We start from the raw sequence: 25,640 nt of genomic DNA, 5'->3' as shown, positions 1-25,640 counted from the left end.
CCGTGCCCTCCACCAGCCCCACTGCCCCAGCAAACACAATGCGCTGGTTCAGTGCAAGTGCAGAGGGTCAGGCTGGTGCCCACCATGGGAGAGGTTTTCCTCTTCTGGTACGGCAAAAAAGCTACTGCCAAAGTGGAGAAAGCCTCCAAAGGAAATGCATGAGTTCACAGCCACAGGAATGACCTTTTTTGTCCCCACCCTCCCATGGGACAGCTGCTCCCAACCGTTGCCGGCCACTGTACCCCATGGGGCGGCACACCAGGCAGCGAGATAAGGCTCAGGGAGGTGCCGTGAGTCACGGAGGGCAGGGCTGGGCTGGGCAGCTGCAACGCCGCGCTGCCGAGCACAGGATGCCCCAGCTCCCCGGGATGCCCTGGCACCCACGCTGCCTGCGGAGAGGGACGGCGTCCCCAGGACACTGACCGGTACGTAGGCTTGTCCCTCGTAGGAAATGGGGTTTCTGGAGCATGACTGAAATAACCCATTTCTGCAGCACTTTTCTTTTGACTTGCTGGCAGGTTAAAGGGTTGCTCAGGGAAGGTTTTAGTTGTTCCTCCCTCTCGTAGCATGGAGGTGAAGGGGAAACCCTGCGCGTTGGCATACTTTCTGCTGGGTGCAGCTGTGCCGGTTTCACAGACAGAATTAATGAAGTCCTTGTGTTAATGGCTAGGGTTTCCACCCTTTACGGGATACGTGGCAGAATCATCTGTGTGATGTATGGTTCAGGTCAAACCCCTTTATCCATCATGGCTTTGGGTGAATTTGCAGGGTGTTCACTACGCACCATTCCAGCACACAACCCTGACTGCTGGGACACCTCCCAGGCACCAACCAGGTGCTCTCGGGGTGCTGGCACCCAGGGCTTTGCTAGCTGCCAAAACTGCATTTCAGGTCCTCCCATATGTGCAATTACTAAAATCCAGAGCCCTTTGCCCTGGCTGCCCGGTGGAGGGACAGCCATGTGGCCCACACTTACCCCGTGCGTTCAGCCCCGAGCAGCGCCTCTTCCCAGCAAACACCTTGCTGCCAGCCCTGAGCACCGACACGTGTGTCCCTCCTCATGCCCTGGGGTTTTGGCATGGGCCACTCTGGTACAACCTGCAATCCACAGCACGGGGATGCCCGCGGAGCGCCCGGCCACCATTCCCACGCCGGGAGGGATGCGATCGCTCCCCTCCATCTCTCACCACTGTCACAGCCCTTGATTCACTGCTTGGGGAAACCTCACCGGAGAGGTGAGTTCATAGCGACTTAGCTTTGGGCTCGGTGACGTGTACAGAGACCTGGACAAGCGGTCGCCAATGACAAATAAAAGAACAAGAGACCAAATCAGTAGCAGCCACAGATGGGTGATGCTCCTCCGGCAGCGGGCAGCGATGTACCTGCGGCAGGCACCGAAACCCACCTGCACCCTTTGCACCGGCCCCATGGCCCAGCTTCCCCGGTGGCACATCCAGGCATCACATCCCGCCTTGGCTGCAGTCCTGCTCTCAGACGGGGCTCGGCCACCGACCCCGCACCCCTGCCCGCCACCGCGTGCATCCTCTTTGCCTTCTGTTTCAGGATCAGGGCCTCACCCTGGTTAACTATTGACTTATGCTGGGGGCAGTTTCGCCATAAGATGTCCTCTCCAGCCGTGTGGTGGGTGCAATAGCTGGCCAAGCATTTTTATGAGCTGAGGAATTTATAAGCCCTCTGGCAAATAGTGTTCTCCTGTTGAGTAACTCGGCAAAACTCAGTCAGATTGACTCCTTTTGAGACTAAAAATGGCATTGTAGTATCTATCCTCCATTCTCCTGTGATGGGACCAGCCCTGAACACATGGTGGATGTGCACCCACTCCACACCAGGCCCTTTCTGTGCCCCCGCGTTTAGCTTTGCAGGAAAACCCTGACTTTTGGAGCGGTGACTCAGTAGGTGTGGGCACGGGTGACATCTGGCAGCCACCTTCTTTGGAGCCACATCCCCACCACACACCAAAATGATGTCTCGTTCATGGTCAGGGACCTGCTGGGACAGGGACATGTGGGGCTCAAAAGCAGCAAGAGAACCCCAAAACCAACAATGCCAGAAGTTTCCGGGGAAAAGAAGTGAAATTTTCCTCTGGTCCTGGGAGAAGACGGGAACATTCACTTGCCACATCCTGGAAAACCTCCCTGCGAGGGCAAGGATCTGCCCAGGTTTATTCTTGGCAGCAAGAACTCAGCGCTGCCAAGCGGCACTTCAGCCCTGAGCAGGCTTGGGGTGGAGCCTTTGCCTTACAACGCCACGGACTTCTTTAGCAATATTTGTCCGAGAACCTTTTTGTTCCTGGAATGTTTTTTAAGCAAATAAGTTTCAGGTTTATTAGACAAATAACTCCACCACAGCTCCTTCCTTTCTCCCTCTCCTGCAAGCGGCGCTCTGGCAGATGCCAGAGTACAGCTGTCTTTTTTTCTGGCACAATCTTGGCAACAACAACAACAAAAAAAATCAATTCAAACAATTAAAAGATAATATAATAGAAATCCCAGGACAGGGCTACCCCTTTGTAATGCAATCATGTTCCAGGAATTTCACCACCCAGGGAGTTCACCCAATAAATTTTACCTGGTATTAAGGTGAAGATAAATAGTCCAAATAAATAAATGACTTCCCTAAAGCGGTAGGGGTTATCGGTTTATATTTCCATTTCTCTCCCTCTGCAGCAAAATCAATATGTGCATAGAAAAAACACAAATTCGGCCAAGGAGAGCACTGTGCGACAGGCCCCGGTGAGGCCAGTGTCCCCTGCATCGGCAGGGACCAGCCGGGGATGTTTTCCAAACCCAGGGGAGTTTTGCTCCACTTGCTGTGTCCGAATCGTGGTGCAGGTCCAAACCCTCACCACCTCCAGGCTCCACTCATGGCATTTGGAGGGAAGCTCAACAGGCTCCAAAAAGCAAACCGATACCAATTTTGAAGATTTGCCAAGGGGAATTTTAAGGATTACTCTTCTGCCCCATCACACCCATCACCAGATCAGGCACTGGGCTTAGGAGCCAGGTGTGGGAGAGGCTCCCTCCATTTAAAAAGCAAAATTTCATGCAGAAAGGAGCAAAAGGCAGCAGCCTGGCGCTGTGCCACCAGATCCAGCCACGGGCAGCATTTGTCCTCCAAAACCTTTAAACTGTCCATTTTCAGGTCTGTGGCTCTTCCACCAGCTCAGTGAAACAGGCTTGTTCGTGCCAGACACGAGTTTAAAACCCATTTCAGAGATACGAGCTGGGTCAGGCCAGGACAAGATGGCACGGGGAGGGGCTGCGGGCACTGCGGACCCCCCATGCCACCTCCTGCAGAGACAGATTCCTGCCCACGGCCACTCACCCCTGGGAGGAATAGCTGCAGAGAGGAGAGGTGAGATGCTGCGGGGAAGCAAGCGTGCTTAGCTGATACCCTATCAAAACCACACTGCCACGATACACCAGGGTACACAAATACCTTCCAAGGCTTCCTTTAAAATGCAGATAAGCCGTGAGGCCACTCTCCCACAGGAAGCCGCTAGCTCCCACTGGAGCGGCTTCGGCAGCTCCTCCTTGCCATGGCCTCACAGCAGACGGGGCGCAATGGAGGGGCCTCGTGGGCAGCAGTGCCGGGCTCCAGCTTTGGACAGCTGAAACGTCACTGCGGGGCTGCTCCTCCAGCCGGGCATCGGCCACCCTGGCCGGCTGCAAACTGCCTCTGGAGTCACAGGCCAAGCAGAAAAGCAGCAGCTTGCCTCCTGCAGTGCAGATCGGCTTTCTCCTTGGTTTTAAGGCTGTCTAAAAGCCCCTCACAGTGCTGCTGCCACCTGCCCCAGGGTGCAGAGGAAGCAAAGGGGGAGCATCCCACCAGGGCGCTGAGGGGGGATGCCGGGTGCATCCCACCACAGTGTCGAGGGGAAGATGCCGGGTACATCCCGCGAAGAGTGCCAAGGGGGGGACGCTGCACCACGGCCATGGTCAATCACGTGCCCATGGGCACTTTCCCTGATCTCAAGCCCTGGGAGGGGACCCGGAGCAGGGCTGGGCAGGAGACAAAGCTCTTCTCTCCTTCCTTGTGACGCAGCAGCCTGAAATCAACTTTCTGCCCAGCCCTGCTACAACCCCGTTGCTCTTTATTTACCTTTCAAACAGGAAAAGGAACCCTCAGCATAGCTGTTTTACAGATCTTCTATGCCAAGCCTCACTAAAGGGCTGCTTTAATTAACATTAGGCTCTTTAACTCTGAGCACACATCTCCCAGGTGACAATTTGCCTTAGGACTCTGGGGTGGTTTCCAGGCCGGACCTTCACCAGGCTGCATCCCTGAATTTCAAAGGTAGGAGAGGGTCCCCAGCCCCCACGAGCCCGGTGCATGGGGCTGTCCCTTCCGCCGGGGCTGGCAGCAGGAGGGAGGGAGGCAGATGGACTCGCTCGGGTAGGAAATAGTTCACTCTCTAAATTACAACCACTCCTCGTTCACATGGGTGAAGATGCTGCAGGATTTGGACAACTGGAAACATTTCTGTTCTTAAGTCGAGTGTCCCCAAACCTGGCTGCTCTGTCCAGATCAGCAGCGCTGTCCTTCTTCCCTTCTCTTTCTGGTTTTCAGGAGGACAAGCTTGTTCCCACAGATTCCTCTGATGGGGCAAGGCCAAATCGCAGCTTGTCCTCAGCATTTTGCAGCCCCTAATATTTGAAACCTGGCTTTGCATAATCCCAGAAGGAAAGCAGAAGGAAATGCAGCAAAGCTATGATTGAAAATGTTCTCCTTGAGCTCATCACAATAGAAAAGCGTGATCCATTACTGAGAAAAGGACGTGAAACAGGAGCACACAGGGCAGCAGACAGTCACAGTGAAGAGGTCAGAGGCTTAAAAAATTAAACAAGCTCAATCAGTGCAGCCTGCTCCACCGTACGGGAGCCAGGAGCTCGACATCAGGGTGAGACCAAGCACGTGTGCCTGATAGCAATTTGTACATCTTTGGTGACTTCTTAGTTATTGCAAATATGCCTAAACATAGCAATTATTTTTTAATCTAATATCTGCCTGGCTTTTGTGAGTTACAGGTATGCTTTATGGTATTTCTTTCTTTGTCCGCAGGGTGATTCGTGAGCGTTTGCCACCCCCTTGATTGTGCTCTCTCTCATCATCATCATGCGGGTGACAGGTAAGGAGAGAGACAGAGATTTCCTTTGCCCATTTTTCTACAGTTCTTTATGCCTCCTCCTCGTTTACATGACCCCTTCCAAGCCCAGCTACCCTGACCTTCCCCTGCCAGGGCCATGGGAAAGAACCTTTGTATAAGCATCAGGTTTTTAAAAGATTTGTGTAGATTTACGTCTGTTGTATTTTTCCCAGTGAAACCCTCTGTGGTTGAGAAGAGATGGCTATTGAGACGTTCCTAGTTCCATAAGAGCCATTCAGCCGCAATATAAGTATATTCTTCCATTCTTTCCATGCAGGACTGGAACGTTTTGCTCCGATGAGCGCTGCCTTAAAGCCAAATGCCAATCACATTTGTATTAGCAGCTGCTCGGCTGTAGCTAGTGACTAATTGGGGGATAACAGCCTTCCCAGCGCTGGGAACGTAAGAAATATTTGGATTTACATAACTTTCTGACTAATTATCAGCTTCACTTTAATGCAGACAGAAATATGAATAGTGCCTCCCAGTAGAAGGGTAATGCCTGTCTGAGCATCACCACATGCTCTAGAGATATTAATTAAGAGATCAGAGTCCTTTTAGAGGATGAAGAAAGGAGTGTTAGCTGCCTTCCCACTCCACGCAAGCACTGGCTGTGCCTGGTAACCCTGCGATACATGGACCAAGTCCCCAAGAAGCCAGAGGGATGACCTAGTCCCCAGCCCACGCTGCTGCTGCTGGTCTCACTTGGCTTCCCTCCCACCCCTCGCAGGCGTGATCCGGTACGTGGCACTGCTCATCACACTGCTGGGCACATGGTTCATCGTGCAGACGTACTTTGATCACAGATGGAAAGTCATCAGCCTGCGGAGCTGGCTCGGTGAGGTGCTGGTGGGGGTCCAGACAGGTCTGAAGGGAGGGTGCGGGCAGCCCCATTGCTAGCCAGACCCCAGAGCTGCGTATAGCTGCCACAAACGTTTGCACTTGCAGTCCCTGGCCAAGGCTATAGCCACCAGCTCTGACCATCAGGGCAGGGAGGGGACAGCGTGATGGGAAGCTGCCCCGGGGCATATGGCTCCAGGGTGCTTGCAGCCACGGGGAGAGATTTTGGCGAGCCGGTGCCTGAACAGCTGCTCCTAGCTCGGGAAAGAGCCAGCAGCTCTCCAGGGTGTCTAACCCTCCTGCTTCGTACCCACAGGTGCCACCAACAAGCTCAGCAGTGAGTACCGCTCTCGATTCCATCTTCATCACACAATACCACGCCAGGGCGGAGGGTGACGGTGGAAGCGCGCTAGCTGCCCTCAAGAGCCCCTTTCCCAAGGCAAAAATCCCACCCTCCCAAACGCAGGGGAGTTTCGTTATTACACACAGCAGCAGTGTCTTTGGCGGGCTCTGCAAGCACACAAACCTCCATGTGATCCCCCTGCCCCAGCAGAAACACCCCCGGGCCACAGGCTACAGCGGGTTGCTGGCCCCGTTGGGACAGTGTGGCACCAGTCCCTACCCTGGCCAAGAATGGGGAAGCTCTGAGCAGAAAAGCCCTAAGGCTCTGGCCTTGAACGAGCGCCAGCTCCGAACACTCCCCGGCACACACCCCACTGCAATCCCCACGGCATCAGCCGCGCCGTCCCGCTGCTCCCACCCAGAGCGGCACCCAGCGCCCTGGCCACCGTGTCCCACCCCACCTCAAGCCTCCGCACCGTAAACCTCAAACAAGAACCTGGTCCCAGCCGCAGGACAAGCCTCTTTCGTGCAAGAAATTGGTCCAGGTGTAGCCCCCTTAGTGGGCGACTGTGGCCCAGTGCCAGCCCTGCTCAGCCCTGCAGGGACACGGCCGGTGTCCCCCCGTGGGGCCAACGCCATGGCTTCCAGCTCTGCTCCTCCCTCACAGGTGAGCAGCTGCCCCGGCACAAGTGTGGGAACCAGAAGAGCTGCCCCCAGAACTATTTTGCCTTCAAGATCATCAGCGGCGCCGCAAACGTGGTGGGACCCTCCATCTGCTTCGACAACGTGGTGTAAGCAGCACGCAGCGGGGATGGGGCAGCCGTGGTTCACCTGGGCTTGAACAAGGCCAGTGTGGCCTCTGCTGAGCACGTCCATGGCCATCACAGTGCATTTGTGGTTAAAAAAGCTTGGAAATAGTTTTCTTTGCTGCCGCTTCTGGGGATATTTTGCTGTCTGCACCCGCTTTGCCCCATCACAGTTTCACTGGCACCAGCATCTCCAGGGCATCCCGGTGCTCTCTGCTTTCTTTTCCAGCCTCATGAGCAGCGTGAAAAACAACATTGGCAGAGGCCTGAACATCGCGCTGGTGAATGGTGAGTCGGGTGGGCACTAACCCCCCTGTCCCCACAGCTGGGGTCCCTCCCTGCCCCCCCTGGAGGGAACAGGCCACCAGGGACCCCACCCCAGGCACCGTAGCTGAGCCAAAAGCAGTCCGGTGTTGCGTGGGGTGCACAGCCACAGTTATGGTTGCAAGCACTGCCAGGAAGATGGGAACAAACTCACTTGGTTCGTGCATGATGGCTCCATGAACAACACCAACCAACACATTGGCCGTTGCAGCAAATACGACACACGGAGGGAAAAGCAAAGCATTTTGCAGCAGGAACCCCAGGCTGGTGACCAGGCAAAGCCTACAGCCACCCTAATGCAAATTCACTGTGCTCTGTTTTGAATTTTAACCTCTTAGGAACAAGCGGGCAGCTCCTGAAAGCTGACACATTCGACATGTACTCCGGAGGTAAGCGTGGTCGCTTTCCTGCTTGGTGGCTTCCAGCCAGGGCTCACACCAGCACTGCTGGCTGCCGGCTATTTGGGCTGCTCCTCTGTCGTGTACTTAATGATAAAGTCTAGTGGACTTTGACCAGGACTGCCAGCTTGTGTGGCAAAATCTCAGCTTTCCCTGAGGCCATTGAGCCTGGAGTCCTCCTAACGCATCTGCATCCGAGGTTGGCTTCTTACTCCTTTTACCTGCACATAACAGCCTGAAAAGCATAATTCCACTAAACTGAATAAATGAGGGCATGTGGGACCTGAGAGAGGCTACTTTCTGACATCAGGTAGTTACACTAATCCTAAGATTTTGCAATTTTCAACTCAGTTTTTGAATGCTGGTGGTGGCTGAGCAGCACTCGTTTCCCTGTCCTTCAGAGGAGGATAAATGAGGAGATCAGGGCATGGCAGGCAAGATGTGGCCCCCAGCAAGGCTGGGCACATGGAACAGAACCTGGTGGCAGCAAAGACCACATCCCTGTGCCTTCCAGCTTCAAATCATCTTCCTAACAGCAAGATGCCGCCCTGAGCTGGGGCAGCACCCACTCACAGCCCAGCTGGCGCTCACTTGCAGGATGCTGTAAATCCCACCGTTGTTGCAAAGCTGTAACAAAAACCCTCCAGAGTTTTGGCAGGACTCCTCAAGAATCACACGTTAAAACCACCCCTACGGTGCTTTTGATTTATGCTTTGCTGTTTGAGCCTTTTCAGGGATCCATCACCCTTTCTGCTTTTTGGTTTTGCAGCCTATTCTTAGTAACTCTGGAGTTTTAAGGAGAAACACCAATATCACGAGATTTCAGGCTGAGTTTGTGAGTGAGACACAAGGTGGGAGAGGCACCGGGAAGGAGACAGCAGTCGGCTCCTGTGCCACTAGATGGGGCGTTGGACTCGAGCATCCCACTGATGCGGGATGAGGAATAATTCCTGAAACACCACCAAAGGCAGGATCGCAGGGCGGGCAGCTCTGCAGCTGAACAAGCTTGTTTCTGGTGTTGGGAAGTAAATTCAAGTAACAAGATTTCACAGTTAGTAAGCAAATTTTAGACACAAATTCTCCCCTGCAGTTGTTCTGCTGGCAGGAGGAAAGCGCTAGCCCAGGTGGGAACACAAGATGGGGAACGCAGCATCTGGGAGCCCGTCCTTCCCCAGGCCCATGACCCCAAATCCTGGCCAGCACCAGCACAGCCAGGTTACTTCCCACCGACCCAGAGGAGACTCTCCCATCTGCTACGCAGCAGTTCCTGCTCAATCCCTTTTTCTTTTCCTAATTCTCTTCTCTCCCAGACATTAACAAACTGGATACCTTCCTCCAAGAGATCAAGCGCGGCACCATTGTGCTGGTGGCCAGCTATGATGACCCTGCTACAAAGTGAGTTTGGCCCCTGGAGCACTACCTGGCTCCCCAAAAGCCCACAGCTGTGGGGAGCTGGAGGTGCTGAGAGGGGACAGGAGGGGACACCCACCTGGCACCACACTAACACCTTCTTACCCTCTTTCAGGATGAATGACAAAGTACGGGCACAGTTTGTGGAGCTGGGCAGCAGCCACGTGAGCAACCTGGGCTTTCGGGACAACTGGGTCTTCTTGGGAGCGAAAGGGCTGAAGAGCAAGAGCCCCTTTGAAGAGGTACGTGGCCCTTCCCCGCCACCAGCTCCAGGGGCTCCCATCCTCTTCACACCTCCTGAGCCACATCTCACTCACCTTTCTGCAGAAGATGTGGGCCAGCGGTGTTATCCCCCACCTCAAGCCAAGCTGCAAGTTTTGCCATGCTGCAAACTTGCACTGTGCCACCAACCTCCTCATTCATTTCTTTCTCTCTCTTTTTTTTTCCTGCAGCACATCAAAAATGATAGGGAGACTAATAAATACGATGGCTGGCCTGAGATGCTGGAGCTGGAGGGTTGTGCCCCCAGGAAGATGGATTAGCATCAAGCCCCAGCCTGCTACAGAGGCAAGACCAGTCTTGCGGGGACACCAGCCCCATCACAGGGACACCAGCCCCACCACACCAACCCCAGCCCCCCACCGCCCGGTCACGCAGCCCAGCAGTGGCTGCCCGCTCCCAGGGACAGGCCGTTTCACAGCAGGAGCTGTACAGGGCTCGGAGAAGAGCTGTACAAGTGCTGTAGAGCCTGAGCAAATGCCTGGCCAGGTTTCAGCCGTGTTGTTCTCATCTATGGGTCAATTTGGGGTATTTTATTTTTCTGTCTTTAAACCAAAAGCTTTTTAGAAGGTTTTTCAGATTTCTTAAATAAGGTATCTAATTATAAAACACTGCCTCCTCACTTCCATTTTCAAGCATAATCCATGCTTTTCCCTGCAGGCACAGACGCCACGTCCTCTGCCACCCGTCAGGCATGACCATCACCCATCCCACGGCACTGCACATGAGTGCTCCCCCTCCCCACACAGCACAGGGCAAAGTCATCCCTGGGGATGCTCAGGCCTTGGTGGTTTCCCCCTGGAGCTCCTGCCAACCCTCCACTGTCTCCTACAGCCCCAACAAGGCCAGAAGGCCACAGGGGTGGCTGGCAGTAATGTAGGTTAATATTTGCAGACCAAAACATTTCCCCCACCCATTTGCATATTCCCTGGTTTAAATCCAAGCTAAAGCCTCCATGGCACATCCCCATCAAAGGTCAGGATAATGCCAGGGATGTCCCAACCCAACTTTGCCCTCAAAGAGGGAGGGAGGGAGGGAGGGAGGGATGTGCAAGTCTCTCAGGCAGCTGAAGTTTTGCAGCATAACCAATAGGTGGGAGCCTTTTACCAGGAGAGCCAGAGCCAGCATCAGTCTGGAGAGATTCAACACACCTGAGCTGGCACCCCGCTGCAGGCACCCACACACCCGCTTTGCTCTGGGAGCTGCACCCCAACCTGAGGCCAACCGACACTGCCGGGAGAGGAGAGATCCCTGCCCAAAGGCCAGCAAAGCCCCGCAGACCTCCGTCCAGGGTGATTCCCATGCTGCTGCCCAACACCGGGGAGGTCCTGGGGGAGTATCTACCCCCGGCTCGTGTCTGGGTGCATTCACCGATGCACCGTCTGTACCCAAAACCTCCCCGAGTGCAAGCATTGCTGAGATCAGATAAGCTTCATGGGTGATGGCCCAGGCTTATCTGTTATCACGGACAGGGACAAATTTGCATCATATACAGACTTTAATTTCCTATGATTGTATCTGGGTTTCGCCATTCTTTAAAGCAGACCAGGAGTTTTGCAGAACGTGAGGGTGGAGCATTGCTGCTGGAGGGCTTGGAGCCGTGCAGGGTAGCAGGCTGTCCTGCACAGCCTGTCTGCCTCTAACAGCAGGGTTTGCCCCAGCACAGCTTCTGACAGGGGGTTCACATCGATTATCTGAGCCCCCAGGTCACCCCAGGGGAGCAGAAGTGAGGAACATTGGCAGGATAAGGCCAGGAAAAGACACAGCCTGTCCTGCGCTGGCCACCTTAGGGATGAAACCCTGGATCCAAAACCCAGCACCACCACCTAAAACCCGCGAGGCAACTGGTTTTCCCTAATGAAGGAAAAATCCCAAAATAAATTGTATAACACCTGTAAGAACTCCCAAAGGCAAAACTGAAATAAAACCCCCAAACAGCCACTACCGAGGAATTCCCCAGTAGCTGTAGCATTTTATCCCAGCTTACCCTCCTGCGCTCTTAACGTGCACCTGACCGCACCGAGGGAAGCCTCTGCCATAAATCGATCCCCAAACCCGCTGCAGCAGCAGCAGTTAATCCCAAGCGCTGAATCATCCCTACCTATGGCAGCAGCGAGAAATAACACAACTTAACAGACACAACAGCCCTCACATCGCACAGCCCTGCCGCACTGCCAGCATAAATATGCCAACTATTTTAAGCCCCCTCAAAGGATCTGGAGTCGCTCGTAAGCCAAACTGAAAACAGCCTAAGAGCTGTACAGGCGGCTGCATGGGGTAAACCAGCGCGCAGCATCAGCTGCAGCCCAGAAAACAACCGGCCCGTTTCTCAGCCACAGGAAAGTCTTCCTAGCCTTTTGCTATGCACATTAGACATCTGGTTTAAAGCCAAAACAAAGGACATTTATGTTTCAGCATGCTACAGACCGTTAAAACCAGCTTTAAATCTATCGCTGAGTGGTTACTAAGGTACACCACTATTTTCAATAAATAGGGAGAGCTGAAAGTGCAAATCCTGTGCAGGGACCTTAACCAGCAGCCAGTGTGTTGAAGAGACATTCCTGCCAAAGTTACTGCGTCCTGATAAATAAATTGGAGCTTTTCAAAAGTCCAGAAGTCTGGGTGTTGGGGGTAGAAATATGGCTTCAGGAACCAAATTTAACTTGCTCATTTTTTAAAAAGAGCTGGAAAGGGCAGCGGGTGCAGGGACAGCGATATCCAAATGAGTTTTTTATAGTGCCTTGGTGTTTTAAAAGCTGTATTCCTGCAGAGACAGGCACCTACCTGGCTGGTTTTCACTGTGCTGCATCCCCCAGAGACTTCGCCAAACACAAGCCCTGACCTGCCCGGCCCCCCAGGACACAGCTCCAGGTAACCTGGCCTCACCCGGGGGCCACGGTGGGCTCCAGCAGCAAACAGGCAGCCCGGGGCATTCTCAGGAGCAAAGTTTGCAAAATCCGGTGCTGCAACAGGAGCCAAGGGCCAGGATACAGACAGGAGGCAGAGCAGTAATCCTGACTTACTTTTGGGGTACAGATTTATTTTGGCAAAGCACCAAAGCAGCAGCTAGGAAGGATGCCACAGGCGAGGACCGATGGGTGCCGGGGCCCCGCAGCCAGGCGAATCCGCGTCCTGTGACATCTTGCCCTGTCAAGTGCAATTACTGTAATCTTCCACAGCCTCTCAAAACGCGGATCCCAGCTTAGAAACCGGGCATCCGCAGCATGAAAGCTGCCTTTGTGCCGGGGCAGAGCCTGGGCGCGAGCCAGCTGTTAGGTGCACGAAGAAAATGAGTTCTCCACGTGCTGGGAGAAGGGAGGAAAAGCAAGATTTCCCGCCCGACCCCGCTGCAGACAGGCTGGATTTCACCCACGTCTCCCTGCAGCGGCCGCCGAGGAGCTGGGAGCTGCACGGCTACACATCCCCCCGGGAGTAACGGGGACAGCGACCACGGGGAGCCGGCCGGTCCCGCACCCCGGGTGAGCAGGGCACAGCCGACACATTGGACCATGGGGACGGCTCACGGGAAAAAGGTAACAGGGCAGTTTTATTCAGGGCTGCTGAAGCGGTGGCGGGATGATGGAGAAGGCACCATCTGCTCACGTGTTGCTTGTTTTGCCCTGCGTGTGCTAAGGCAGCTGATGGCAGCGAGGGATTAGAGGGAAGGGACCCGCTCCCGGGTGTGGTGTCACCCATCAGGGCCAGATTAAGTAATTCCACCTGATGGGCTCAGCATCAGGGGCTGCCGGGGCTCTCAGGACAGCGGGAAGGGGATCAGAGCATTGCATTATGACAGGAAAAGTTTGGCTTTTAGGGAGAAGCATCAGGCTTGCTCCAAGCACGTCCAGCAGCCTGCGAGCTGTCTCCCACAGATGTGGCGCAGAGCGAGCCCCAAGGGTTTCCTGGCCTGTGAACTGCTGCCAGCTCCCTCCCGGGACAGGGAGGAGCCAGGCCAGGTCCCACCGCACCCATATGCATCTCCCTCTCCTCCAAATCCCCCGGGAGAGCACCCACAACAGCTCCGAAAGGAAACAAGGCTTTAAGGATTCAGAGTCAGAGAGCCATATGGAGACAGCTAGAGATGGTTGTGCTGAGGATGCTGTTAGATGTCATTTTGCTTTCATGTCTGATGACATCAGCGCCTAGAGGTACATCACCACTATTCAGTTGTGATGCCCTGATCCAGTATTAGGCTTCTGGAACTTGTCTCCCAGCTCTAAGACAGAGGTGTTTGTGCACCACGCTAGGTCAGTAACTTCTGCTGCAGTAGGGACAGTTGTGACCCTTTGCCCCAGGAGGGACCCTGTGTGCTCAGCTGAGCACAGTCTCTGTGGCTCACAGAGGTGTGGGCACATCCAAACCAGGTGCCTTGCAGAAGTTTGCAAATCTGCTGGGCTTTATTCCAAAACCAGAGCTAGACACTGTTGCAGGGGAAACATGCATTAAAGCAAGCCACTGGCCAGTGCTACCAAAACCCAGAAGGAAAATTGGGGCCAATGTGGGATGAGCAAACATTTACTTATGTTCCCCTCGGAGAAGTGCCGGGTACAGGAGGTGCTGCTCCCAGCCAGCTCTCTATTTCTCTGGCACCCATCCGAGGTGCCGATGCCACGCTGGCTCCCGCACACAGGGGAACCATGGGCAGGCTGGTGGGACGCAGCTCATGGCTGCGACGGCACACCCGGGAGGAGCTGTGCTCTGCCTGCAGCTAATCCCCAGACCTTTGCTCATGTGGCTGTGACCTTCAGGCCTTGGTGCGTTTGGTACGGGCATTACTGAAAGCAGGGAAATAAGCTGGTTAGGTCAGGCTTGGCTCAGCGCCATGCAGTTGAGCCCTGCTGCATTCAGAGTGATCTATGCCAGCCTCCCGACCCCCAGACTGCATGGCTTTGGGACAGCTTTCCCCATTGCTCCCTCTTTCCGAAACACCACAATCCCACCACAGCCTGGCACTGAATGGCCTGGCTTTGAAACGCTCCCGGGAGCTCAGGCTTTCCCATCACACCAGCTCTCCCTCAGCTTGCTGGTAGCCCCCAAAACACTCTGAGCCAGTTTTACTTTCACAGGTGCCAAAAGGTCAGAGATTCACTCCCATTTCAGCCTCCCAAACATTGCCCAGGTTAACAAAAGCCTGTGGCACTGCACGGCTAGCACCAAGTGGGGACACGTGTGGTAGCTCCCGGGTCAGTGCTTTACCCTTGGGCTGAAGCTGCTGGGGGATGGAAGAGACACAGCTCCTTCTGCTGCATTTCCAGGGTGGGCATGAACAGCAGGCTCCAGCCCTCCAAGGAGCAGGTTGGGTCCAGGTGATGGGCAGGAAAACTCCTTCCCCCAGCCCGTGAAGAACCAGCCTGGCTCAGGGGCTCTGCCAGGCACAACCCCATCCACCAGCTACATCCCAGAGGGGACCCACACGGGAGCACAGAGCAGGAGGAAGGCTCAGCACCCCTCGCCAGCACTGCCTGCATTAGCAGTCTCAGCTGCACCCCTTTTAAGCTTAGACCAGAGCAGCACTCCAAGGGGATTACAGTAGTGGATTGTGGAGCACAAGGCAATCCCCAGTTCCACAACAAAAGGGACCGGAAAGGCTGCCAGTGTGGCTCCAAGGACATTTCTACTTTCAAAGGCTGCAGCTGCTCCCAAAAAACCTGTTCTGGTATCACTGCTGTCCCGTGGGTACAAACCAACAGCAGGGCTCCAGCAGGATACAGTCCCCTGCCAGGGCACCCTCCGCTTCAAGGCAAGGACTTGGATGGGGCTGGCTCAGGGGTGCTGTGGAGCCGGGGCCAATTCCCCACCGATTCCTCTGCTCTGCAGAGCACCAGCTCCACCGGGCACAGGAATGCGGCTAACATCCCTCTCACCACAGCGAATCAACCTGCAAGCGCAGCCTCCTCAGCAGCAGCTCCCCAAGGTGCCTGGGCGGATGCTCCCAGCCCCCTGGGCAGCAGACAGGGTTGTTTCCAGGCACCTGCACCTCTCCGCTGCTTTTCTCAAGGCAGGGTTTGCATAGCGGCTGTTTCCCCAGGGAAAGTTTTCTGTCCCCAAATTCCCAAGAGTGTCAGTTTACACTAATGTCAGATGAGCAGAGATTAGCTTTGCCGAGCGGGGAGCTTTGCTCTGCGGCTGGTTTAAAACAACAAAAGGCAGCACGCCAGCGCCAGGGAGAGAGGCTCTGCTTGTTCAGGCCAGCCACAGTACCTGGCTGCCCATGCTGAAAACTAGGGCTTCGAGAGCATCCTTTAAAACTCCTCTGAGTGTTGCAGAAAGACAGGACCAGCATTTCTGGGAGCTGCTGGTGGGATTTCCCCGTGAACACAACTCACCTCACTGGTAGGTTATCACACAGCCTGGCCAGAGAAGTGCTTTCACCTGTGTCGCAGCTCACCTTGGACCCCCTCTCTGGTCTTTCATCCACCCTTCTCTTCAGGGCACCAGGGAGGTGGCCCAGGACATTCATGATGTTCCCCAGCTGTCCCAGCACAGCTTGCCCAGAGCAGAGTCCCATTTCAGATAGACTTTGGCTTCTGCAAACCTCCTCCACCGACACACTTAGCTGCACTTCATGGAGTTTTCTCACCAAACACACACGTTATTCACACAATAGCAGAGGTGAAGGCTACGAAAATCAACGCTTCAGCCTTACAGAATAAAAAGCAAGGCCTAAAAAAATTCCTCTGCAAAAGGGTGGAAGGGGGAATAATTCTTTTGCTCTGCCCCCCCATTAGCAGGAGGAGGCTCTCAAACAAGTAGATAAATGCCACTGCCTTTCCACCACCTCTCAGGTCATAATAACAGAGTCATGTTCCTACTAAGCATCTCTGTAGAAGTCAGTTATCTTGGCTGCCAAGAGAATGGTCTCATTTTTAAAGAGGCATTTGTTTGCTGCTTACAGGACAGGGAGAGAATAAGAGCTAGAAGTTGTGATTTTCCGAATTTTCCACCCATCCTGAAGGAGGCGGGAAGCAGCAATCATTTTCCCAGCATCACTTAACACTGAGCAAGGGACTCCCTTCCCCAGATGCCCCCACACAGGTGAACACCTGCAAGCAGGCATCCCTCCCATGGGACTAACCCTGACAGTTCAGCACCACATGCACATATCCTGCTTGGCATCGCCCCAGCACCAAGTCCGCACATGCAGGATAACTCCAGCTATGGCAGCGTCCACCACGCTCAGCACCATCACTTTTCTTGACTAGGACCAGCTGCAAAAGCCATGGTCCAACAGGGAGCAGAGCTCCAAAATGCCAAGGTGACATTTAAAGGAAAATTTTTAAAAGTCTATATTATTAAATGGAAGACATAGATTGACCAAAAAGCTGGTTCTTGCCATTCAAGAGCTTAGAAACTCTTATCCCGACTACAAAAATCCTGTACCCTTGTTTTGGAAAGCACAGGAATGAGTAAGGCAAACAAGAGGAGCTGTGTCTGTGGCTGGCAGAGAAGAGGTTTATAATGAGAAAGAAAAGGGCTGTTTCATGCTGGTGCAGCAGAGCACAGGGAAGAAGCTGCCATGAAGGGACCAGCATGGTGGCTGTCCTGGTACAGGGACACCGATCACACGAGGCCAAAGGAGGCAGCCCCAGGACCTGTCATCACCAGCATCTTCCCTTCAGCTGCTGGCACAAGCAGCAGCTGGAATTGAAACCACTTCAAAACAAGATGAGGAATAAGGCTGAAATTTCTCCCAGAAGGGATGGAAGAGCTCAACCACAGAAGGAGAAAGAGGGATGAAACAGCTTGTGACACCCAGGAGAGGCTCCGTGGTCCAGCAGCCCCTCTCACATGAGAGGGGACACCATAGGGATGCAGTGGGCTGGGACACCACTGCCCCATCGTGCTCTGCAGACCAGCAGGCACAGCAGGATTTTCCTGGCTTTCCCTGACAGCTATTTCAGAAAGCCGGTAGCCGGTGTCCCTGCCAGCTCTTTCAAAGCATCCCTGTGCCCGGGCAGCACAAGAGCCCCCCAAAGGGACCCCGCCTGCTCTGCTGCTGGAACAGCAGACATCCCCCCTCACCAGCCAGGGCTGCCGCTCTGCTTTCAGCAAGAGGGGTTGCGGGTGCCAAGGCCCATGAGCAGAACAAGTCCCACTGACAGTCACTGAATGCCACCGGTTGTTTGGTGGCACTGGCCCTGGGAGCAAATCCAAAAATCAGATGACAACCAGGAACCACAACATTTCAGTGTCCTGGAGCATTGCATGGCTCAGGGAAAAGGATTTGCTGTATGCTACCTGCAGCGAGCATCAGTTCAGTGGGACAGGAACAAGAACTGATTACTTTGCATACAAGAAAAGTCCTAAGTGCCTCAAGAGAGTGAGATCATTGATGAAAAGCCCATTTCTGGGCAAAAATAACATACACCAAGAAAATAACAGCTCAGGCTGATGAGACAGCAAACACCTGTAAGTCCTGTCATCTGTCTGACACAGCACAGCCCAGAATGGGAGAGGTCCCAAAACCCCCATAGAAGCCTTCTGAGGTGACTTTATCCTGCCTCTTCTTGCCTTCCTCTTCTTCAGCCCTTTAAAATCCTACACATAGTGACATCTGGGGACTCTGATTAAGCAGAGACACTGCTCCAGACTTTTGTAGCTTTCAAAGAAAGTAAAATAAAATGGTGTAACACCCCAGCCCCTAGAAGCCAAACTCATTACAGCAGGTTGCTCTAGATCCCAGAAAGAGATCACAGGTTTATTTCTTACCTCTTCATCATAAGTACCCAGACAAAACAAGTAAACCAGCTCCAACACCCAACATAACTCACTCCCTTCCCCCAGAGAGGGTGGTGGTTTGGTCCTGAGAAGGCTTATATGGGCTCAGTGCAGGCAGGGAACTAATTTGGACACAGCTGCCCCCGTTTAAGGCTCTACCTTCCCCAGCCTGCACTGCTGCTTCTGCAGCCTATGCGCTGCACCCTTCATCATGGTGCAAAACCAGGTGCCATGATATCCATACCGACTCTCTAGACAGCTGACTTGGCCCTGAAGCAGCATAGGGGTGCGCACACAAGCACAGGACATGCAGCCCCCCACGCCAGTAAGGCAACGGAGCACATCTCGCCAATTCGTGCACGAGAAGCTGTGATACAGGGGTTTGATCTGTGGTTGAAGATGCTGGGCACCATGCAGAGGAGCGTGCTGCCAGCGTCTCCCGAGGAAGGGCAGAGGCTGGCCAGCACCGGCACACGTTGCCTGCAGCATCTGGGGCTGCGAGGGAGCCGTGGGGGAGCGCTCAGACTGAAGGGAGATGCACGATGCACTCGTGGGGAGACCAGGAAGGATTACCACATGGGAAATGCAACAGCTGCCAGGTCTGGGATGGCTCAGCAGTCCTCAAATAAAAATGGATTAAAGCAATTAAAGACTTCACTGCTTTGCTCTGCTCCAGGGGGGGCTTATTTGTGCGGCGCCTGCTGCCTCCTCATGAACCCTGCGGTAACAGGGACGCTTCACCTCTTCCTCCGCTGCCTCCTCCGTTTGCAGCCTGTGGTGGCGGGCAGCCTGGCGAGTGGGATCTCATCCCAGATAACAGCCAAACCTCCTCCTTTTTGGCCCCCTCCCTTGGGGTCCCCCCACACAGGACCCGGCTGACTGCCACTGGCACACGCTGCCCGCAGGGAACAGACGACTGACCCCGCTCTGCCTTGCCAGCCGGCTACCGGCAGTGCCTGGGGCTGCAGGGGCATTCCTGCCATTATTTTTCCCAAACCCCATTTCTCCAAACCAAGGACCAATTCTAGTGACCTCGGCCAGGTAAAGAGCACAACAAGGTGTCATTAGAAGAGCAGATCGCTGATGGCAGCACCGTCCTTGGCGCCTAACAGATAGTCCCTAGCTGTGAAATGGAGTAATGATGCCGCTGCAGCCTGGTGGCTCTAGGACAGCATGGCACAGGGCCAGATATAAATATTGTCCCTATTATTCATGTGGCATAAGACTCCATTTTTGCAAAATGCCATTCTTCAAGCCACTATAGAGTGTCTTAATGGTCTCTCGGCAGCATGACAGCAATTCTGTCCAAAACTGCTGGAGCCCTTTTGTGCCAGTGACTGATGCTCTTCCCATGCAGTCAGCAGCTTCCCCAGAAATAGTGGAGCAGTCTTTCACATCATCAGTGGTACCATACCTACAGCACAGGGCAAAAATAAGCTCCTGAAACAAGTAAAAATTGGTTTATCCATAGCAAAAGCTTAACTGCTGCTAACAACATTGAGGTAGGCGATTCAGGTATTGCCAACAGATAGCAGGGCGAGAATTTGGCTCTGTCCTGGCATGCAACAGCGTTATGTGTTCTGCACGTAGCATGGGACCAAATTAAAAAGCAGTGAACTGCAGGTGAGGATTTCCTTAGGACCAAGGGAGAACAGCAGGTCCATTGGCATCACGCTGATGGATGCGGTGCTCTGATTTGTGCTGGGGAGCTGCCGAGAGCCTCCCCGTGCCCTTCACAGGGGGACATCGGGCTTCGCAGTCAGCTTGAATGCTGACCAACGACCCTTGCACACTGGCTGCTGTAGGGCTGAGCCCTGGCACTGATGGCTCTCATTGATCTGCAGGAAATTTTCAGCTGAGGTCTGGCACGTCGTGCTCCATCTCCCCAGCCGCGGGGCACTGTGCAGCTGGGGAGCAGCATTTGCTCGGGCCTTGGCAGGGAGTTCAGCGGAGGTCCCTGTCCTGGGGCTGGTAGCTACAGTGACCTCCTGTCCCCATGCTGCTGCTTCCCTGCTTTTGCTCTTTTTTGCACTTTTTTCTGGGCAGTCTGTGAAATCGGATTCAATTTGCCAGTTTTCCCGGCTGCAGGAGGGCTGTGCTTGCCTTCTGAGGCCAGCCCCACCATGAGGATTTGAGAAAGGAGGGGGCAAAGACAGGCAGAGGTCAGCGCAGCACTCATCTGTGTCAAATTGTGTTTTGTTTATAAATAAAATAACACACAGCGCTATTTGAAGCATTTGCAATTTTCCACTCGACCAGGCAGCAAAGTGGCCACCTGGCTGGTGCTCCCTGAGAGCGGCACGAGACCTGCGGTAACATGAGCCTGACCCCATACCCAGACCAAGAGCCCGACCTCCTTCTGCAAGCCTAAATTTACAAATTGCTGTTATCAGTATATCCCCGACGCTGCTGGTCGCCCTCGTGATAGTGGCTGTAAGCATCCACCCTCAGCTCCACCTTAGCCGAAAAAATGCTGCAGATTTGTAGAGGTCTAAAGACCAGACATGAAATGTTACACCAATAACTTGATATTTCTTAAAGCCCTTTGCAATATGATAGCAAAATCAGCTATGGTTGTGGCCAGGGACCAGGAGTAATACAAGCTCACGGCTTCACTTGAAACACCTGCTCAGCCCCGGGCGGGTGTGCACGGAGGGCTGGACAAGGGGAGCAGGGCGGTGGGCAGCCCGGCACAGGGAGCGATGGGGCTGGGTGCTGGGCTGGATGCCGTGGTGGTTCGGAGGGGTCGGTGCGGGGTTTGGCCAGGTGCCACCCTCTGCTCCCCCCCACTAAGACCCCTTCCCGTGACAAAGGCAGCGCGGCGGCAGCAGATTTCATAGCTGCTGGCTCAGTAGCGCCGGGATGTGCCTGGACACCGAATCCTGGGTGCCTGCCAGTCCCGATTGCAAAACCTGCCAAAATAACAGTGTCCCATAATGAGCTGGGAGCAGAGGAATGTGCACGGTCAAGCTCCCTGCTGGGGAGTAACCCTCCCAAACCCAGCATTGCTCTGCCCCTGCAAGAGAGAGAAACCCACCATTTCTTGCAACAGCCCTGATAGCAGCTACGTCGTGACGACCACCGGGAAGGCAGAGCCCGGTCTGCCAGCTCCGGAGGGAGGATGGTGGTGTACTGCCTTTCCTAGCCCTCAAGAAATTCTGGAAATTCATCCAAACTGCAGCACTCTCTCTGGCCAAAGCCAGCAAGGAATTAGGAGTGATATTAGGGACATGCTGCTGATTTTCTCTGTGTTTCTCCTTAGCAAGAAAATGGTGTCATCTCGGCAAACACGTGCACCGGCTTGCTGAGTCAAATAAGCCTCAGTACCTTACAAGGCAAAACTTTGCAGCAAAACAATCGAGCTGACAGATTTTTGTGCATTGACATCACAGATGGGAAAAAGTCTTACTAATCCTCCAAAGTTTCTTCCAGTGGATGATTTCACTGAGGTCTCTGGATCAGTCCCAGCTGCTGCAAATGAGCACAGATAGCCCAGAATTCAGCAATGACAAAGGCAGTGCAGGCAACAGCTTAGATGGCATCTCAGCATCCAGGATCACATAAGAGATGTTTTCACACAGAGCACTGGGAGCAGCAAGAGGGTGTTTGGGGCTAATTGAAAGCAGTGGTACAGTACAATTTGGCTAACCTCTAAATCACATGTTTTGTGGCTTCATCACACACGGAAATGCTGGCTTCGATCTGCCAGCCGTCAGTGCCTTGTTCCAGGTTGTGACAACTTCTTTTAAAGCCTCTGGGTTAAGAAATAAGACTATTTTACTCAATGGCTGTGTTCATTCACTGAACACTGATGTCAGCAGCTGCTACAGCAACTTATAGACAAAGTACCTTTCTCTGAGCCCATCTACACCCAAATAGGTTGGGCAACTTCCAGCCCTGCTAATGGTGCCTCCCTTCCAAAACCAGGTCTGTGAGAGATTCACATCGGTTCTCAGCCTGGGTGGCATTTTGCCCACATTAATACCTCTTTATCACCATGATCTGATTGCAGCAATTTCTTGCCTAATTTATTAGCTCAGGCTTTGGCTGTAATGCATTATAGATGCTACGATACTGCACCTTAATGGCACCTGTATTGATCTGAACCTGCCTGAAGCCATCCTCCTCGCCCTTTCTGTGGCTCACACTCTGACCGCTCTGACGGCTCATTTCCCTAACTGCTTTCATCAAAGCACAAACATAGTCCCAAATTACTGGCTATCAATTTTGCTGCAAGTAAATATTAAAGCGCCCACGTGTAGGACAAGTAACACTGATTAATGGTTTATACAGGGAGGCTGGCTTTAAGCTGGAGGAGGAGCATTGCACTCCATGAGCAGGGAGCCGTGGAGGAGGATGCTTGCTTAGAGCTGGTGGTTCAAAGCAGCCTAAACCTGCAAAACTGCCTCCAGACATTTGCTGCAGGAACTCTTCGCTGTGCATCGGAGTTGGGGCCAGGAACAGTCCTGCTGGGATATAATGATGCCCAGGATGTTTCAGAGTAACGTAGAACACCGAAAGTACAACATGAGACTACTTACTATTTATACTTTATGTTTCTTTGTTGTGTTTAACCCCAAATAGCAGCCAGGCTAATTCCAGCTAAAGTGGTAGGTGTCCTCACTGACATGGCCGAAGCAGGCTGGGGATCCCAGGCAGGAGCTGGCCTGCAGGTTGGAAGTGGTACCTGCTCCCATCAGCAGCGTCTCCAGGATCCTCCCTCTCTTGCTGGGAAATTCCCTGGCCAGGGCCATTGCAGGCTGGTTGCTGCTGCCATGGTGGAAGCACCAGGCAGGCTTGGGGCAGCTCCTCCATCACGCCGCTGGCACACTTGCATCTGTCCTGCTCACCTGCAGAGGGGCACAGTGTTACTGTCCGATGCTAGATTGTATTTCTACATTTTATTCCTGGCAAGATGCAGTCACACTGCATGCAGAAGTGATTTTCACATGGAAATAGGAGGTTTTGGGAAAGAGCAGGCATTTCCTACCCATTGACTGTGATACATCCTCTCTGTCTGAGCTGTCACTGTGACAAACGAAGCCCTCCAACTCCTGGAGTGCCCATCCCCGTGCCCAGCCGTGTTAGGGACAGAGTCCCGTCCCCTGCTTTGTCCTGTGGGGAGCAGGCAAAAGTCTTTATCATCTGGGTAATCATTAACACCCCCTGTGAGCCAGGGAGGTGTGAGCAGCCGTCCTGCTCTGCAAACACACTAATGGCTCGAGCGGAGATTAGCAGGACTGTGTTTCCACCGTAGAGGTGACGGGGTATCACGGACCAGCCAACACGTCCCCTGCCCTTGGCTTTGCCATCATCAAGGTCACTGTCACAGTGCAACCAGCACGACTTCTTAGGTTGTAGGAGGATTACATGAAGTTTGCGCTGGGGGCCGGGGCACATGGAGCAGGAGGGAGGGCTGGGCTCCCCGGCCGGTCCCCGCCATTGCAGGCAGCACCTCAGCCAATGTCTAGCATTAACCCAGCAGAGGAAATGTTTAACCAGCCTCCAAGACGTCCCTGCAGCAGAAGGTGAAGCACTGTCTGCCTTCAATTCCCAGCCCCGGGTGACTTCAGCAGGGCCAGAATTTTGTCTGCAGATCGGGAGCCTGGCCACGACTGGCAGAGATGCTGCACTCCCAACCCTGTGCTGAGAGCGGAGATTTAATAAAGATACAGGCAGGCAGGGCTAGGCAGAGCTGTCTGCTCTGTAATTCACAGCTTGCATCAAGGCTCCTCAGCGCTGCGGCCAGACGGACAGCAAGCCTGTCTCAGCAGTGGCGTTATCTCACTGTCATTGCATTCATGTCGGGCTGGCTGTATTACACAACCATGGAAAAGCCAGTATTATTTGTGTTGGGTACTCACTTGACATGTGTGGGGGTTTTTAATACACAGGAGACGTGTCCACACAAGAAAGCTCCTGGTGCTGCAGCAACTGGTGAGAGAAATGACAGAAAACATCACTAGCAAAGTAACTCAGCAGCTAAAAGTCAATCTAATGCACTGCCCTAGGAAGGAGGACATGGCTGTGGGCTCCCCCAGAGCCATCTTCCCCTTCCCAGCATTCATTAATCAACCATACAGCCACCCAACAGTGACACATTCAGCACAGTGTCATTTTCTCTTTACATGCACGTTGAATAAAAATACCATATCACTTCCTCAGCAGGGCAGAGTCCAAGTCCCAAGAAATGAGCCCTCTGTGGCCACATGTGCCCGTGAGCTGTGCCGGAGCTGTGCCAGAACCGTGCCAGAGCCATGCCAGAGCCACCCGGCTCTTCTGCCAGCTCCTGGCACAGGGACTCCCCTGGGCTCGCTACCCTGGGGGTGACACCTCCAAACAAGACCCCCACCTGCAAAACCCCCGCAGCATTCACAGCAGCACGGGGCCGTGCGGGGCACAGGAGACGCAATGAGTGACGCCAGGATGAGCTCCCCATGTCACCTTCTCCTGGGACGTGAAAGCCACTTCATAAGAAACAGTTGGTGAATGACGCAACTCCTTGTCTGCAGGAGCCACTCCAGATAAATATCACCCAGCAATCAACCGCCTTCACACAATAACCTTCAGGGAGCTGCAGGGGGAATACAAAGGCTTTTTGTTAATCCCAGATACTCGGGAGCACAGGGCAAGATTGCTTACTAATTTAGATAGCAAAGAGAATCGTTGTGCAAGGAACTCCTGGAAAAACAGCTTGGCCATGAAAAGTCCTTTGGTTCAGGATGGGAGGCCCTAAGCACCCCACAAACTCACCTCCCTGCAGAGAGGAGCCCAGATGTGCAGCTGGTCAGGCACTAGGCCGCATCAGACAGAAATATGTCCAGAAAATTTAGCTGTCCTTTTTCCAATTTGTTTTACTTAGTCAAAAGCAGGTGCTGGTGGATCACAGCCCTTTTCCACTCCCACATCTACCAGCCATAACCACACTTATTCAGGAACTCAAAGCAGATTCAAGCTGATGCTCCTTCCCCCCTTTGACACCTCTCCAGCAAACTCACAGCCTGTTCAAAGGCGACCCAAGAGGAGTAGTACAGATGTGCATCCATCTCTTTTTCAGTTCGAAGTTGAGACAAATGGTTTTTTGGAGTGTGCAATGAGCAGCCAGGCTATGGGGCAATGGGTGGTGTGAGAGCAATCCACGCGGCCATGAAAAGCTCATGGGGCACATGTGGGCTGCAAGGCAGGTTGCAGTTTGAGCAGACAAACTGTACAGCCTCCTGACTTAAATCCCTCTCCTCTGCCACAGCCTTGGTCTAGGGGAAAGAGCTGTACAGGACCTTCAAAACCTTTCCGTGTCTAACCCACGGCTGGTTGGGCCAGGCTGACCATGCACACACAAATACACGTACACACATA

The 25,640-nt window shown here is 53.7% G+C and overlaps 2 protein-coding genes across 3 annotated transcripts in view; both read left to right on the top strand.

The window, feature by feature from the left end:
- Positions 1 to 287: 287 nt before the first annotated feature.
- Positions 288 to 10,179, top strand: FAM3D (FAM3 metabolism regulating signaling molecule D). 2 transcript variants are annotated; one of them, XM_075762261.1, is made up of 10 exons: positions 288 to 425; positions 5,083 to 5,149; positions 5,898 to 6,005; positions 6,324 to 6,344; positions 7,017 to 7,140; positions 7,385 to 7,443; positions 7,818 to 7,868; positions 9,188 to 9,272; positions 9,403 to 9,529; positions 9,740 to 10,179. In XM_075762261.1, the coding sequence occupies exons 2-10, from the start codon at positions 5,137 to 5,139 to the stop codon at positions 9,827 to 9,829; spliced, it is 678 nt and encodes a 225-aa protein (XP_075618376.1). In that variant the 5' UTR covers positions 288 to 425; positions 5,083 to 5,136; the 3' UTR covers positions 9,830 to 10,179. The 2 variants fall into 2 exon arrangements, with proteins under 2 accessions (XP_075618376.1, XP_075618375.1); XM_075762260.1 differs by lacking the exon at positions 6,324 to 6,344 and having other exon boundaries at positions 5,898 to 6,010; positions 6,998 to 7,140.
- A 2,716-nt stretch (positions 10,180 to 12,895) lies between these two features.
- Positions 12,896 to 25,640, top strand: part of FAM107A (family with sequence similarity 107 member A) — a 31,612-nt gene continuing 18,867 nt past the window's right edge. Inside the window, exon 1 of the mRNA XM_075762262.1 lies at positions 12,896 to 13,099. Within this exon, the coding sequence (XP_075618377.1) occupies positions 13,076 to 13,099 (24 nt within the window). The 5' untranslated portion in view covers positions 12,896 to 13,075. The remainder of the gene's footprint in view (positions 13,100 to 25,640) is intronic.

Source organism: Balearica regulorum, chromosome 10 (genome assembly GCF_011004875.1).
Source record: "Balearica regulorum gibbericeps isolate bBalReg1 chromosome 10, bBalReg1.pri, whole genome shotgun sequence".
NCBI classification, from domain to species: domain Eukaryota; kingdom Metazoa; phylum Chordata; class Aves; order Gruiformes; family Gruidae; genus Balearica; species Balearica regulorum.
Note: the sequence above shows the minus strand (reverse complement) of the source record. Positions and strands in the feature narration are given on the sequence as shown.

Coding starts and splice junctions, on each gene's coding strand:
- FAM3D (XM_075762260.1), top strand. Junction 7,444..7,817: donor GAACATCGCGCTGGTGAATG/GTGAGTCGGGTG, acceptor TTAACCTCTTAG/GAACAAGCGGGCAGCTCCTG. Junction 9,273..9,402: donor TATGATGACCCTGCTACAAA/GTGAGTTTGGCC, acceptor ACCCTCTTTCAG/GATGAATGACAAAGTACGGG.